At 39.4% G+C, this 17247-nt stretch overlaps 1 protein-coding gene across 1 annotated transcript; it reads left to right on the forward strand.

Annotated features, from left to right (window-relative positions):
* The first annotated feature begins 389 nt into the window (after nucleotides 1-389).
* Nucleotides 390-5145, forward strand: tank (TRAF family member-associated NFKB activator). The gene is made up of 8 exons (XM_079230363.1): nucleotides 390-478; nucleotides 1300-1441; nucleotides 1747-1855; nucleotides 2030-2100; nucleotides 2819-2871; nucleotides 2984-3102; nucleotides 3642-4021; nucleotides 4679-5145. The coding sequence occupies exons 2-8, from the start codon at nucleotides 1343-1345 to the stop codon at nucleotides 4847-4849; spliced, it is 1002 nt and encodes a 333-aa protein (XP_079086489.1). The 5' UTR covers nucleotides 390-478; nucleotides 1300-1342; the 3' UTR covers nucleotides 4850-5145.
* The last annotated feature ends 12102 nt before the right edge of the window (nucleotides 5146-17247 follow it).

Here is a 17247-nt window from a genome sequence, read left to right on the forward strand (position 1 = left end):
TCTAGGGGCCCTACAGTTAATGTGTTGCATATGGCCCCCAACAGGTTCATCTGGCCTTGCTTGTCACAGCTTTATTTACAACAAGGCAGACTCAATACTTCCGACAGAACTTGCAGAACGTTCAATAATGTTAGACAGAATGTTGGAAAGTAAAACGAGCACAGTGTAACTCTAGTTTGGGGACAGTTTTCACATGCACAACAGTCGGTTGCAGACGCGTAGGCTGGAAGAACCCTCAACCAGCTAACCACCCAGCGCTTCTCGGAGCTCGGCGCTGATTGGCCAGGGCCGAGTAAAGGCGGAAGTCTACAGAGCAAGGGGATTCCCCGAGGGAAGTTCCCAACTCAACTAGGCTATGTAAAACATACATTGCCATATCCTCTCCGACGCTTCGTAACTTTGCATCTGAAGATCAGGCGACGACGCTGCGGTTGGTGTCAAACCATAACTTGGACTTTTAACAGTTACTCGAATGAAGGTAAGAGGACGCGCACTCACTGGCGACGGGGAGGACTGATCCGTGGAGTCGTTACTCGGTCGCCTCATCCGCCACCGGTTGAATGAGCCAGGGCTAACCGGTCAGATACGGCTCAAGGAATACGGAACTGTGTGGATTAGGCTTTGAATGTCACCTTACAGAGCCTCTCTGCTGTGCCTCAGAGGCTAGGGTTGTTGCAGCGTAATTACTGTGGTTCCACACTTGTGTGTGGGACAGTGTTAACGTAATAGTGTGTTGAAGATTGATCAATAATTGATGAGCAGACATCAGCCTCCTTTCTTGTTTGGCATCATCTCAACATGTCCATGTTAACTGTTACAAGAGTAAGTATGCTGCTGCAATTGTCCCAGAGTTGTTTGAAAGTCTGTGCTGCTGACACTGGACAAGAACAGACAAACATGTAGGGCTTATTTAGGTCAGTGGTCTTAGACTAGTTATGCAAGAAATTGCAAATGCAAGTTAATTAATTTTCAATGGCTCAGTTGCTCATCAACGCCATCATTACTTGCATAACTAGAACAAGGCATTTGATTGTTGAATGCAATTTTGCTTCTGCACTTCAAATTATATTCTACTTGAACTGTCAATAATCTTTGGTAAAGAGATTAAGAAATATGTTTACGCAGTTTTCTCATCGCATCAGTGTTTTACATAAATCAACCAAATCATTTGATATCACTTTAAGGAGTTATTGAGTTATTTTTATTATTATTTTTAAAGTGTGTGAAGATAAGATTGTTGGCGAGTAGAAACAAGCAATGTTATATTCTAAAACACTAACATTGTGATTTCACTTCCAGGGCTCATGTCTGCTGTGTCAGGGATGATTGTGGAGCACACGGCATGGAAAGGAACATCGGAGACCAGCTCAATAAAGCTTTTGAAGCTTATCGCCAGGTCTCCATTGAAAAGGACAATGCTAAAAAGGAGCTGCAACAAATGGTAACGACATGTGGAGAAAGACTTTACTCAAACTTTGCGTGAAATGTGCCAAACTTTACAAATATAGCAACAAATAATAACTCACAGAGCAGCTTGCTAAGTGTGTTCACTCGTGTTATTTTTTTATAACAGTCTGATCGCAAGAAATCAGTTTTGAAAAGATGATGATTATTATTTATACATGTATATGAAAATGTGACACACACACACACACACACACACACACACACACACACACAGACGCATTGGCATAGACCATATTGCGGATATTGGTGCTAAAAATAACAGAAACTTCATTTTTACAGAGTGAATATTATGAGCGATACACTCAAAAACTTCAAAAGCAGATCGAGGACCAGCAGCAGTTGATTTCTAAACTTGAAGCTAAATTATCAGCAACAAGGCAGCCATCAGGTTAGTGAGACGTGCCAGATGATCTCTCTGTATTTATGCTGACAAGATCATTTACACTTTTATTGCATTGTTTTCTGGGCATTGATATTGGATCGTAATACGTTTGACTGAATCTGTTTCATCTATCATTGCCTCTTGTTCAAACTGTTAATTTGAACTGTTTTGTTTTCTTAGGCGAGATGAAATGTGAGCCTTGTAACCATCTACTTGATGGGGCCAGCGCTTATAAGAAAATACAGTACCCGGTAGGTTCGCTACAGTGTGCTCTTTTTTCTTTTCTTTCTCTCTACACTATGGGAAAACGGCAATATAATGGCTGTAAACCTATTTTTTCTCGCGTGTGAAAAAACACATGAGCAAACCTGCAGCTTCCTCTCACATAAACGTTGATTGTACTTCTGCTGAATGTTGTTGCACTTGTGTCAACACAGACGTTGTGAGAACACATTATATCAATGAGAAATCAATATAGCAGTAACTATATGGTTGATCCATATGTGATTCATACTGTCCGATAACGTTTAAGCACTGCTTTAGTGTCTGTAAGGTATCAGCATCCTCCTTTTTAAATTAGTCAGTTTAGTTTGTAACTATTGTTTACAAAGTTCATTAACTCAGTTGAGATAAACTATCTCCTGGTTCATGGTCAAATTCATTTGTTTTCCAAAGGTTCAATCAATCTAGGAAACCAAGATTACATTGCTGCTGTGATAGTATCCACCCTTTATTGTACTCCACACAAGGTGTATCCACGTTTACTTCACCAGATGGTGCTAGAGGATAGTATCGCTTGCACAGTTAAGCAGCTTGAGCTTTATTGTTCATTATTTAATGGGCCAGGAAACATTTCCCACTAGTAAATGTAAATTTGTGATGTGTAAATCAAATTGCAGATCCATTGACAATATGCACTATAATAATTGTTGCTAATGATCATCCTAAATGTAATGTGTCTTTTTACAGGATAATACGGGCACTGTTGCTTCTCATATCCCAGTCAACAGCAGCGTTGACTAGTATGTCTCTTCAGACTTTTATTTTTATATATATATATATATATATATATATAAATCATGGACATTACAGTTAAAGAATGGATTTTTTTCTTACTCTTTATTTGTTTGTTAGTCAGGACATGCTGGATGCGTTTGAAGCAATTCAAGGGAAATTCCGGCAGATTCGCTCTCTTACCAGGAGACAAAAAGATCACCTAAAAAGGTTCCATGTAGGAACCGATGCATCAAACGGTAATAATAATATTTACCAAGTATTAATACTGATGTTTCTTTAAGGCCTGAACCTAAATCCACTTGTTTTCTTAATTCAATTACTTCAAAGAAAATGTGCTTAATTGAAACAAGTTTGTGTATGTAATATCAACATATGAGTTAACTTGCTTTTGAATTGCTTATTAAGATAATTAGATCGCAACACCTTAACTAGAACTGTGTTTGAATGTCTTGTTCTTTTGATCCATAGCTGGCCACCGCTGTTTAAAAAGTGGGCTAAAAATACAGTTAATAATTCCATTGACAAATGCATAATGTTGGTTCTGGATACTAGCTGTATAATTAATGGTTAATAATTATTCATACAATAATATATATATATATATATATATATATATATAAGTGTGATGAAAATACAGTTTTCTCTCTCTGTATTTATACAGTTGCATATATATATTTGTGAATATATGCAACTTCAAATGCTCATTTGTCATTAAAGACGTACGTCAACATATCGACCAGGACATAACATCTCGTGTTTTTCTGCCGCCTGACAGACCAGCGGTTCTCCATGCCCATCCAGTGCACAGACCGTACAGCAGAGGCAGAGAGACCCTCTTCCTCAGCAGTGGATTTTCCACTGCCGCCTTTGTCTCTGGCGTCTCGTGGAGTCAGCCCCGAGGACAAGGACTTAGAAGACTCTCTCACCAAACTCAGTGTCAAATTCCCGCCTCCTGCGGACAGTGAATATGACTTTCTGAACAGTGCTCCAGAGAGACACACTGGTCTGACCATGCCCGCAAAGCGGAGTAGTGTCCCCTCCACATTGACAGAAGAGGACCCCGTGGAACTGCCCATGGCTTTTGTCTACCATCCATCCCCCACCCACTCAACATCATCTTCGCTCTCCCAGGAGAGTGTGCGGGGACCCCAGCAGGTGAGAATCACAGGAGAAAGTCTGAGAAAACTAGTAGCAAATGATCAGTCTCTGATTGGTCTTTGCTAATGGAGGAGTGAAGCAGTGTGAAATCCATAAAAAAAATCCCCTTGGCTTAACTTTGAAACGTATTACTGTGTAATGTGTGCTGATTCTTTTTTTACTTAAGCATGGATGCTCTGGTTATATTTGGCATCCTTGCTGGAAAGTGTGAGCCAGATGGAAGCACATTGCAGTGTCTGAATCTGATGAAACAAGTATGATGGTTAAATGGGATTTTTTTTTTGCTGATGTGTATAAATGCAGAATAAATAAATTGTGAATGACATGCAGTCAGATAGTGGGTTCAAGAGTTTTTCATAGCATTATTCTTTCTCTGGATTCCATCCACACAGGCATTTATAATAGGCGAGGCTGGTGTGATGGTGTGGTTGAACACATAAATAGTAAGATAATTAAACACTTGAGAATAGGCTTTTGCCTTTATTGCTGAGGAGTATTTGTGGAGACTATTGTGTCGACATGTTCTTGTATGTCTTAAAGCAACAGATACTTCAACTGGAATTCCAAGCAGCCCTGCATGCTGTAATAGAGTGAGTGTAAGGATTGTTAAGACGATGAATAATATATTGTTTTCTTTGGTTCATCCAAATGCAGCCTCTCTGGAGCCCTGAGCTGTGTGATGCAGGTGACGTGGGGACGGAGCTGGCGACGCCTCAGAGCAGCAGTCCTGATAAATGTGCTTTCTGCCACGCTGTGGTTCCTCAGGACCGAATGAACGGCCACCTCTACTCGCATTTCTCGCCTATGAACGAAGCCGACAATTGACAGTGAAGGCAGAGACTGATGGGCCCAGGGCCACAACTACTCCGATACTTACTGTATTCATGATCTAGTCCTTCCTGCCATGCAGAACATGCGCTGTACAGGATTTGAAATGACACTGCAATAAGACTTGAATCCATTTATTTAATATTGAAGAATTGAATGGTACACTTTCTTGCCCATTATATTTTTCTAATATCGCGCTGAGATTTAACTCTAGTACAAATGACGACGATGTATAACATGGTATATAAATATATATATATATGAGCAAATAAAGCACACATTTACTCTTTCCATTTTTTATCATTTGAATCATTTTTAACATGGTTGGGGTACTCTAAAGTGTATCGATGCATAAACATATAAGGTGGACAAGATGTGTATTTATTTACTTTCATTCTGTTTATACATTATTATTTAAAAACATAATTGGGATTAATATTGTAACAATGTTATTTTAAAGGAAACATGTTTTGCATCGTACATTTCAAATAAATTATATTTAAAAATAACTTTTTAAACTAAATACAACATTTTAGATTAACAGCAAGATGTTATATCTCGAAACAACAAGATGTCACATATTATAAATGCCGATAATATTCATCAAATCACTCAAATGTTTACAATTTACATGTTGATTAGCACTATTTTCACTCGCACTATACTCCATTGGTTCTTCCATGGTTTGTATTTCAACCAGGATAATTTGAAACAGCTGTATGTTATTCTTGGGACAGAGTTGGGAATAGAACCAATCAACATTTTCAAAGCTAGTATACCATGCAGTATTTATTAAAAGTGGCTTCCCAGATGGCAGCACACAATAGGCATAAGCTTATTGTTAAATCACATTCCCAATTACTTTGCTATTTCTGGTTTTACCAAAGACAATATTATGTATTGTGTATTGATAGGCACATTTATTTGAATGGACATTATTTGACGTGTTCTTTTCTCCAAAAATGCTCTACAAAGTATTTAATCAGACATTCCAGGTGTGCCAGTTTCAAATGTCATTATCGGCTAATATTGATAGATTAATTAGTTAATAGTTATGAAAAAATATGGCAATTTCACAAAATGCTAAAGAGACTAAACAGCGAATTGCAGGTAATTGTAATTTGGGAATGGAACAGAGGGTGTTTCAATCACTGACATATTTTACAATATGAACACAACCTAACATTTGACTAAACTTGAGTCTTTTCCAAACAGCAGCATCAGCTTTTGACTTCCGCAGTATTTTTTCACACCTTTGCAAACAATTGCCGTGATTTTCACCGTTCAGAGTGACGATGTTTGAAAAAACGGGGACACTGTGTTGGAACAGCGTTGTGCAGAGAGGACCTTGCAGCCCTTCAGCTATGGGCTGGTAACACTTGTGCTGGGTAGATGAGCTGGTGTGAAGACTGCAAACAACCTTTTTTCTCTCTTTACAAGTGTTTGGTATTTTAACTTTATACCACTTTCCAAAATGTAATACTGCTTAATACACGGATTGATTTATTACATCAACCTTAAATGATTTTGCATTGCCCATTTCACCGTGTTTCATAAATGATGCAGTGATGTAGTAATGCTACCAACTATTCCAAACTAGTGAGTAATTAGACTAAGATAAAGAAGCACTGCTAAAACACAACACATTTATTCTTTTTTTTCTTTTCTTTTTTGGCAAATACATATCCCTAATGATCCTCTCTGGTTAATCTGCAAAGAGTCGAACATTGTGCAGCCTGCATGCTTTTCTCTCTGGGATCATGAACAGCTGCTTGCTCATAATTATGTTGTCATTCGTTGTTATTTGGAAGAGGAAACTCATACTGACAGCTAGGATTTGTGTGTGTATGTGTGTGTGTGTGTGTGTGTGTGTGTGTGTGTGTGTGTGTATTTCTGTACACTGTATATTTACACACTTGTACAGTCCACTTAAGCTCTAAGGCATTAATATTATTACCATCATTTCCAGTATAGAATATGAGATATTTGTGCCATTTTTCTTCTTATGAGTGGCAGTAGGATTGAAATAGATTTAAGAGCTGTAACAAAAAATGAAGGAGGATAAAAAAGAAAAGAAAGGAGAAGGATATGGATTGAGACGGAGAAGTAGCCAGCTGATTACAAGGTGTCAAAATTGCCAGGAGCAAGAAGGTGAAAGCAATCAGGGGTGAGAAGAGTGCAGCATTCGTGAGGGGCAACTAATTATCCATCTCATTTGTGGAAAGAAGCATTTGAGGCAGCTCTAGCCCAGTGAATGGTGACAGATTGGTGCGGAGGAGAGGGGAGGTGTTAGAACAATGGAGCCCAGCTCACCATCATTACTGCATGCTAATCAGCAGTGCTTTTGCACCACCAGTCGAGGCTGTGGAGAGTTTGGGGAGACAGTGAAGTCACAGGTTTCAGGGGACCACAGTCCATTTCAAGCAGTGAAGAGAGGGATGAAACAGCACAGTATTGCTGTTGGCAATTATTTGAGCTTGTAAGTTATCCTCCGCAGAAACTAATCTCTGTGGCATGCGTTATCAGCTTGAAACTTGAGGCAATGGTACTGGAGTATTTCCAAGTGGATTGAGTGGAGTAGTGGTCTCTATGGTATAACATATAATATGCATGCAGTATATATATATATATATATATATATATATATATATATATATATATATATATATATATATATATATATATATATATATATAGTACATGTCAATACAAGTTGAAATCAATATAATAACAATAAATAGTCATCGTCATTTTTTAGACTTTAGAGATACATTTAAAATTAAGATAATTAACAATTACAGAGAAAAGTAAGCAGAAAGCACAATAAAAGGAACATGAACAGGCTATAAACAGGGGGGGGAAAAACACTTTCTTCAGGCTTTACATTTTTTTTTAAATACTGTAAAAAGACATACTGTGCGTTCCAACCCACACTGCCATAGAGTGTGCCAGAAAAATATTTTATAAGTCTCAATGCGCATCAGATATATGAGCAAAAGGCTTAAAGTTCAAAGTACAATTTTATGAAGTAGAATGTCTCAAATTTACTGTATGCAACATTACATTATTTGTAAGGGCAGCTGCAGTATGTACTAAAAGTAAAAGAAAAAGCATGCGACTTGAAACACAGTATTGGTTAAAAAAATACAAATCAGATCAGACTATTTCATGAAATATAAATATGCATATAACAAAGCTAGTTTTCTTACATGCAGCACATCTCTTAGTGTTACCAGCATTGTTAGTTATAATCAGCTGGGTTCTGAGGGCTGCTTAAAGATGGATGATGCCGCAGCTGTGTATTTCTGCATTGAAAACCGACACTGATTCTGTGAAATGGTAACACGGTCTAAAATATTATATTTGTTTAGCTTGCAATATTCAGTCTTGATAAACAGAATGTCCTATTACTTTAAAAGTGCAATTGATAATCCACTTGCACAAAAGAATAGCCGAATCAAACATTGGAACCTGTTATCACTACCACCTGCCTGATAGGCCTTTTGACTCATACTGGACAACAACTACTAATGTTTTATGATGCTTCTGATGAAGGTTTGTTTCCATAATGGTTGTACATAAAGCAGGCATATATTTGGGGGGGTTGCAAAATAATGAAAATGTTTATTTAAAATTTTCTTCATTTATATCTATATATATATATATATATATATATATATATATATATATATATAATCTATCTACTGAAATAGCTAAAATCATGTATTTGCCTTGTTTTAATGTTAATAGTATGCGTTCACCAGTGCTTATTCCAGTGTTTTGCTCGATACACCTATTGACAGTTTTTATACTGTATTTAATATATTATATATATATATTAAAATAGCAGTAGACAATATACTGATGAGGCACCATTCCATAAAGCCATTGTTATCAAAAATATTTAAACAATGGTTTTCAGATTGTGCCATTGCCAAAAGATGTAACACGAGTGGGGAAAAACATGACATTGTTAAAGGGTTTAATCAAATCATAAAACACAACAGAGAGATAGCAAGTGGATTAAGGTCATCTGACTACAATGCCCTCTTCACATCACTGTCATTACAATAATTAACAACTTTGGAGAGAAGCATATTCAACTGTCTGTGCACTGGTCACCGTTGGCATGAGAGACTGCCAACTCTCATGGCGTTGCGAGCTGAGAGTATCACCTCACAGTTGTCTTGCCATGCGTTGGGCTCCTCGTGCTCTCTGTGCAGCAGTGGTGGAGCCGACTTTGTGTTCCATTAAATGTGTTGAAGCCATCGCTGCCTGTGCAAAGTCTCAAAACAGCCTCCCCTCTCCATTGTGATTGTTTCAGTGCTGGTCTGAGAGCCCTGGTTTCTGGAGCAGAGATCTGGCAGTCACAGCAAGTGATGACAGAGGCACTGGTGAGATCGCACCCAGAACCCCAAAGGAGGCTCACATTTCAGGCGGACGGGAGGCTCTCTCAATATGCAAAACACAAAAGCACTGATCAGTGCAGTCTGATGATGACATTGTTCTGAAAATCAAGTTGTTCGGCTGCCACAGTAAAGATGTATTTGCCGTGTTTATTTGTGGAGGATGGGGGTATTTGACACTTGTAAACCTCTGAACCTTTTGATGGCACTTGGCTGCCAACTTGAAATAATTGTACGACTACAAGTCTAGCTCTCAAGATGTCATCCTCCTGTTATCTTATTGTCGCTGGTAAATCAGTGTATGTTGTTTTTTCCTCTTGACACATGGGGGTGGGATGGAGCCTGACGATGTTTGCGGAATGGCAACTTGCATTTCAGGGTTTGAGGCAGCATGAAAGAATCCAATCTTGGTTTAATGACCTAGCCTTGCTGGGCGAGGACGACAGGGAACATGCTCTTGACTTGTACTGAATTTGCCAATTAACACCTCCAAAAACAGTCTGCCTCTGAACATCACCAATGTGGAGAGAGGAGGAGCAAGTCTCATGCTCTTTGTTTTTCAGCCTCTGATCCTGTAATGATAAGGTCTGTGATTTCTCCATACACTGAAAATTATTTTTGCCTTATACACTGCTTGGTGAAATTTCATTCAAAGTCAAATTGTGGATGTATTGTTGGAATGGCTTTAAGATAAATCCCCCCTTCATGAGCTGTGCAGTCACTGACTGGCAATGAGGTTGCTGGAAATATTTTATTTTTCCACGTGCTGCTTGAATCCTTATGTAGTTCTATTTTTCGCACATGTCCATATGGCCATGTGCAGCTTCCATTAGACACATGGCTGGTATCTAAGATACACCGTGTTTAATTGGCTTTGTCCCTTCTTATTGTTAGAAAATACAAAACAACAGCACTGTCCTCAATAGATATATCTACAAAGATCTGTCCCCCTCAAATAAGCTTCCTCATTCTAGTCACCCCTCTGGTTTCACACATGCTTATCAGACTCCCAAACAACACCTAGTGCAGGTGTGAATATCAAAATCCCTAGTGAAAATCACAGTGGGTACTTGTGTGTTGTCCTCGGAGTCCTCTTACATGCAGCTTTGCATTGGGACTGAGATGCTGCTGGCTAACAGCAACTGCAGAAACACCTTTGGCTAAGTGTAAGGTGGACCTTCTTACACCAAATGTGCTTAATGACTGAAAAACCAGCACCCAGATCTAATTGAAAAAAGTGTTTCAGTGTACAGTAGCTGGATATTGCCCGGTACAATCACACCATAACACAGTAGTTTCACAATTCATTAGCAGGTACTTTAAGAATATACAATAAGGGAAATATGGTTGCATAATTGATAGCAGTTCACACCATAGGGAAAGTGCAGTGATCCATCTAATGATAGTAATAAAGTGTAGTGAATTTCGCAGAAGAAGTTAACACTTGAGGTGTGAGCTGTGTATAGTTGTGACGACAGAGGCCTTGTCCTAACACTTTGTCAACATAACAGATACAAACGCTGTAAAGACGTGAGTTATATTCATGTCAGTAGGACTGAAGAGATTCACAATATCTCTCCTCAAGGTTATCAGGTCATAGCGCTCGTATCCTCATGCTGACCACCTTTGTGTCATGAGTAGACGAATATGAGCCCTGGTAAGAGACGCTACGTACAAATCAATTCATGTATTCAGTGTTAAGAAACCATCTGGCTTGATTAGAGCTGAAAGTCATCCTGGCAGACCAGTTTCCTGACTGACACCTCATAGAATTAGTGGGAGGACAGCTTCATTTACCGTCTTTGCTCGGCTCAGTACATGGTTTATCATCTCGCTGCACTCTAAACTCAGGTTTGAGATGAAAAGTCGTCCACAAGCTCCATTTACCTCAAGTCTTTGTTACATTATTGAACAGATTCAGCATCTCTGGGTTGTTGTTTATTAGTCTTAGATAGTGCGATATAACACTTTTTGTGTTCTCTTTGTGGAAGCTGTGAAAATGGCACGCCATATGTAATACACTTGCTTGCTGATGGTCTTGCCAATTCCCCTAAGATCAGCCATTCCTGTGCCAACGCTCACACTTTCTCTTTGTCCTTGTGATTCGATTGAGCTTTGTGTATTGGACGGCTTTCTTTTTTATGCTGTGTCTGGTGTTTAGCTGTTGATTTGATGTCACTCGCGACCCAGTTAAAATAATCATTTGAACCAGAACATACGCGTGTTCACGTATACTTTCAAACACATTTATTAAAATCAGTCAAAGACAGTTAAAGTACTGTTACAGGAGAAGCACACGCATAGTGAGCAGGAAAGCAAGTAGGAGAAAGGTAGATAAATCAAAGGATGTTCCTGCTCCAGCGATGTTTTTTTTTATCCCTTCTAATTCTGCACAAAACAAATTGGCTGCATATTTTGTTCACACCTTTAGTAACCTGGGGACAGCAAGCGCAATTCTCCCTTGTCATACCTGTGACAACAACCTGCAAAGTGCTCCCAGTGCCCTAATCTGCGAGGTAGAAACCTGCTGCTGCTGCATGAAGATGTTGTTTTCTTCTTCCTTAGCTGCTCGTCCCTTTTTCTTTCTTTTTTGTTGTTGTACATTTACACACCCACCAGAATCACACAAGGTAAAAGAAAATATGCGAGTGTCTCACAGGCTACCTTTTTTTTTCTTCACGAAAACATGGTGGCGCTCAGAAGAAGGCAATAAAGGCATACTGATGGTGTTTGATTTAGAAATGGCAGTCAGACCATGATTTTAGCATCAACAGATGGCCAGTAGATTGGTTTAAATGAGTAACACCACTGCCTGTTTTAGAGTTGGCTCAAGGAGTAGAGTAGTGTACTACTGTCTTATCAAATCTCCTTGTGTGAATGGTGATGTCACCATGATAGATGCTACTCAAGTGGGATCAGACCTACTCAGTGATGCCTGTAGAGACCAGCTCTGGGAGATCCCTGTCTGGCTGCATTATTCAACAATACTCCTTACCTCTCCCAGGGAAAAGGGACTGTTGAATATTTGAAAGACACAATTTGATTTTTTATTTAAGTGTATAGATGTAGATGCGAGAGGGGGGGGGGGGGGGGGGGTAGAAATAGTGCCAGTCGGTGCAGCCTGGACGGTCACCAAGGCAACTTGCCGAGTTTTTCTAACTGATCTACGGGACTTCTTGGCCGTCTCACTAGGGGGACGTTTTGGAAAAGTGGGCTTCTTCGAACGCCTTTTGACTGCGACTACAAGCTGACAGGTCATTGATCATTTTAGTCTCATAATTATTGCCACCAGTTAGTTTATAATTTGATCAAACCTTCTTGCGCCAAGCTTTTCAGTCACCTGGATGTCTTGAATGGGTATATTTGTATGGCTGTGCCAGGTGCTACTCCCATTACACCATGCAGAACATGTCTAGAGCTCAAACTGTCACTTAATGTTCCACTTTATGATATTCAAAGTATTAACATAGCAAACAATTATTTGTAATTTAAAGATGAATTGAAACATTGAATTGAATTGAATTCCAGTGGAGAAACCTGTTAAAGTGCCTTTACTTCCTGCGTGTTGGTGCCCCACCACGTGCACCTGGTGTGCTTTACATTTATTTGGCCCTATAGCCTGAGTACACTGTCACTCTTCCTCTGTGTGTGTTGTAATCTGAGCTTCTCTGTGCTTTGTTCACATAGCCGTGCTGGCCGTGAGCGCGCCCCACTGGCTAGCTCATTGGTGTCGCACTGCACTGCACTCACATAGGCGGTTACACCTGATGATGCAATCCTGACCGACAGCGTTATCATGGAAGCATAGCGGCCACCATCCAGTTCCACCTCAGGTTAAACACTACGGGGTCTGTCAACACTGTTACTACTGTTAGCGCCGTTAGCGTTGTTTGCAACATTAGCTGCGAGCCGCCGGCTGGGCTGTCGCCATGTTGAGAGCCGTGTGGAAGCAGTATGCAAAAAATATCAAAAGGTTCCGAGTCGTCTCTGGACTCCTGGGCTGTTTTGTTAAATTTAATGTATCAATATTTCAGTCGCAACATAAGAAAGGAAATCTGCTCATTGATAACGTACCAGACAATGTGCCAGACAGTGTTAGCCTATTTTCAGAACGGCAGCGTAAAAAAAAAACCATGGCTGCAGAACCACTGCTCAGATCCTGATGAGCCAAGCGGAGTATCGATCCATCTGGCTCCGAAGACACTGTCATGTCACCTTTGCATTTAAGTGTTATCTTGTCAGCTTCAAATGATCTAGCTGTCAGATCTGGAAAAAGCCTGCCTGTGTGATGTTGCTTTGTGTCTAATGTCCAGCTGTTGCTACAACAGTCTGTACCAGCAATGCATTTGAATCCAGTGCTCAGACTGTGTTTTCTATGTCAAGATGTATTCCTCTGTTGATCTGGATGTTTGTGTTGATCATTTCCATATTATGGTGTATTTTTACACCATTTTTTTGGTGTCATATTTCACATTATTCGTGAAAGTTGATCCTCAGCTTCAATTAGTTCTCCTCTTCATATTTCCTTGATGTCACCCACTTCTTTAGATAATTAAAAATGACATTGAACGTTATCAGAAGCTCAAACCGAGTGCAAATTGCTTTAAATTTCTTTACTGCAGATGTAGCTGATGGTTAAAGGCTTTGAATCCAGCTTGGTGGTGAAAGGGCACAAAGTCTTTGAACCAAAGTGTGGTAACAGGGTGAAAATTTGAAAGCAATTTATCTCACATGTAATGCAGCCCACATCACGCCTAATGATAACACACCCACTGCAGTGAACTCACAGCACTAATTTTCATGTTTTCACTCACATCCGCTGCAAATGTTTTAGTCGTTCTATGATTTATCTTCTCATTTATTCTCCTTCTTCTTTTCTCATACACAAATCAGTGTCCACTGTCTAATTTAGTCCCAATGTAGCGGCTTCGTTTAAGGTGAATCACTTCCTGAAGGCTTTTAGAGATGCTGCCTGCCGGCTGGAGAACGGTTGGGCTGCTGTAAGGGCAACAGTGGGACACCAGCCAGTAGTTTACACTTGTTGGAGCATAGTAGAGAGGCTGGAGATGGAGTATTTCTCATCTTTTTAATCAGTGTGAAATGGTGGCACTGTGTGATATATTCTTTTCTGTGTACCATTCCTGAAACATGTGATGTTGTGTAGCACTCGCGCAGCAGTATGGATTGCACATGCACATTCATATTGCTGATTAAAAAAAGAAAACATTTAATACCAATGATAAAGTTTGTCATGAAAAATAAACTGGTTTCCACATTGTTTGTTTGTGACAGCAAGATATGAGCGGTGGAGACATAAATCATGTCACATTTATTTTTCCTCTCAACTTGGAACATGGTTCTCCTCCCTGTAGAATTCAGAACTGATCATTAACCTTTCCTTTAGTTCCTTCCCTTGCCTGGTCACATTTCCTCTCTATTTGGTTCCTGGCCCCATATGCCACTTTCCTATTTCCTGCCTGCAGACAGCAGGGAGTAGCTCTATTATCACCTTTCTAGAGCTGTCTTTGAATGTGAGAGGCAATTCCATTTCACTCAGCCATGGGGAGGAGGAGGAAGAGGAGGAGGAGGAGGAGGAGGAGGACGAGGAGGACGAGGAGGAGGAGAGGGGAAAAACACACCATAGAAATTGGTTTAAGGTTACTTCTTATAGTCGAATGTAGGACTATGTTGTATTTGCTCGCATTGCCTAGATTTAAAGATTATAAGATGCACAGTCTGTTGAAAAGGTGCAGTTCTTTTGTGGAATAGTTCCAAATCAGAGCAAAGGTTAAGTGCTGTGTATCATGTCTGGTTTTTGTGTGAACACTTTATCGCCAGGTCCATTCAGAAGTCATCTTTTGAAATATTAACAATCCTAAAGCAGCTATATTACAGTGCTGTGAAGCTGTGCTAAACATATCTAAGATGTCTCTAATGTGTTCACTCTCGAGTGTGTTCTCTCCTTTTTGCGACATTTTACTCGTAGTCTGTGTTATTTTTGGCCTTCCCTAAGTCTAATAGCAGCTTTTATCCGCCTCTAGTTCTTTGGAATGGTAGGGCTCTTGACAATATTGCTCCTGGATAAATTAAACATGAGTTACGTAGAGTGATAATCTGTGGGCATCTCTTTTCACACTGCATTCCCAATGAGCTGTGTGTTGGCCTGGTGTTGTTGCCTGTGATTTTAATGACGATTATTCTTGTAACACGACAGTCGCCTGCTTGCTCCTACTCTCCCCCCAAAATATTTTCTCTTCAAACGGAGAATTTGTGTTCTTTTGAGGAATATGTGCAGCATTTGTCTTTTCTAAAACGTGTTTTTGTTGAAGGTTAATAACCAGTTAATCGCGGATATAATTAAAGATATTTAGGTACCACATTTTTTATGTTGAATAATAAGATAACAGGTTTCTGAGTCGTTGTTTTTAAATCACACATTCATGTCAACCTAGTGATAACCTAGTTATCGATTAAACAGTTAGCTGGCAGACATCTTTGACTGGATAATTAGTACTTATTTTCATCTTGTCTAAGCATCGCAGGCTTGCATCAAACAGGGCAAAGCTTCAGTTACTGGATTTAAACCTTCTGTTTTCTATTGTTCCGCTTTAGGCTGATAGTGCTCGGGGAAACCTCAGAGGATCCTCAAAGGACTAAGTGCACACTTCATGGCATGGCTACTCTTAAAATGGAACTGATGTTTTATAAATAATTTCAAAGTTACAAACATCAGCCTTACAATCACAGCAATTCAATGATATTCATTTGGCATAAGTCAGTTTCATTTCTGTGTGCTTTTCATCAGAAATGGCTTAAAAAGTAGAGTTAGTCTGAATTTTTCATGCCTTGGGCTTACTGGGGACAGGGGCCATGTTCTTCACTTGCAGACATCTGACAGTGCATGGCAGCAGAAATAACAAAATGGTCACAAACCCCAACTGCACTCCCCGGGTCACACAGGCTCTTTAAAAATTAAAGAGACTAGCAACAAACCAAACAGCTGATAACGGGTCAGTAGCAGGTGATAAAAGAAGTTTTCGTCGGGGCATTAGCCTTTCCACTAACTTTGTGATTCCTGACATTATATCCTCACCATTTGTTTAGCCACATATTACACATCAGAGAGCACGAGGCAGTTGTAGGCATTACTCTCTGAGGGTGTGTAGTACCCAGAGGATTGCAACATTTAACATGTGCTACTTTGCTACAGAATTGGTATGAGGCAAAATTCACACATTAATAATTATGCATTAGTTTTGACATTCCGTCGTCTGTATAAACTATATTCTGTTCTTTTTGAAAGGGGGAGGGCTCCATTTAGCAGTCTGGATAGCTCATACATTATCAGATAAGCATACTATCCATGTGTTAATTGCCACAACTGACAGAAATAAAAAGACAGAAAATGACTAAAAATGACATCTGCTTTACCCTCTGCCTTATTCAAGTGAAAAATAAATGTGGCACAAGAATATTAAATGGCATATTGATGATCTTTAACACAGGACTGTGTTTATGACCTTACAACAAATATTGGATAATAATACAAAAACAATGCAATTAATTTAATGCGATTGGTATGTTGTGAGATCGTAAAACAATAACTGTGAATAAACAGAACATTATTTTTTTTATTCCCTCATTTATATTTTTGCAAACTAACAGTGTGACTTCATTCGCCTAATAAGAAAGTAATTTGGAGAGTAAATAGTGCAGAAATAGAGAGAGTAATAGCTCATATATTATTATAATAAATCATACAGATATAATCTCTGTTTTCTTACATTGTTCTCTGCTCCAGATAAAGAAGCACATGTATAAATATTTGTTTTGGGTGAACAATCTCTAGAGTGCAGGCTCAGGTATGGTATTGGCACACAAGCCATGTCACTTGTATTTCCACTGAACATCACAATCACCTGACCTGAGGGTAATTTGCTGTGAGGTTTGTGGTAAAGAATCACGGTTGGGTCTGGACATCAATAATGA

The sequence above is a fragment of the Taurulus bubalis genome, assembly GCF_910589615.1.
Source record: "Taurulus bubalis genome assembly, chromosome: 15".
NCBI classification, from domain to species: Eukaryota; Metazoa; Chordata; class Actinopteri; order Perciformes; family Cottidae; genus Taurulus; species Taurulus bubalis.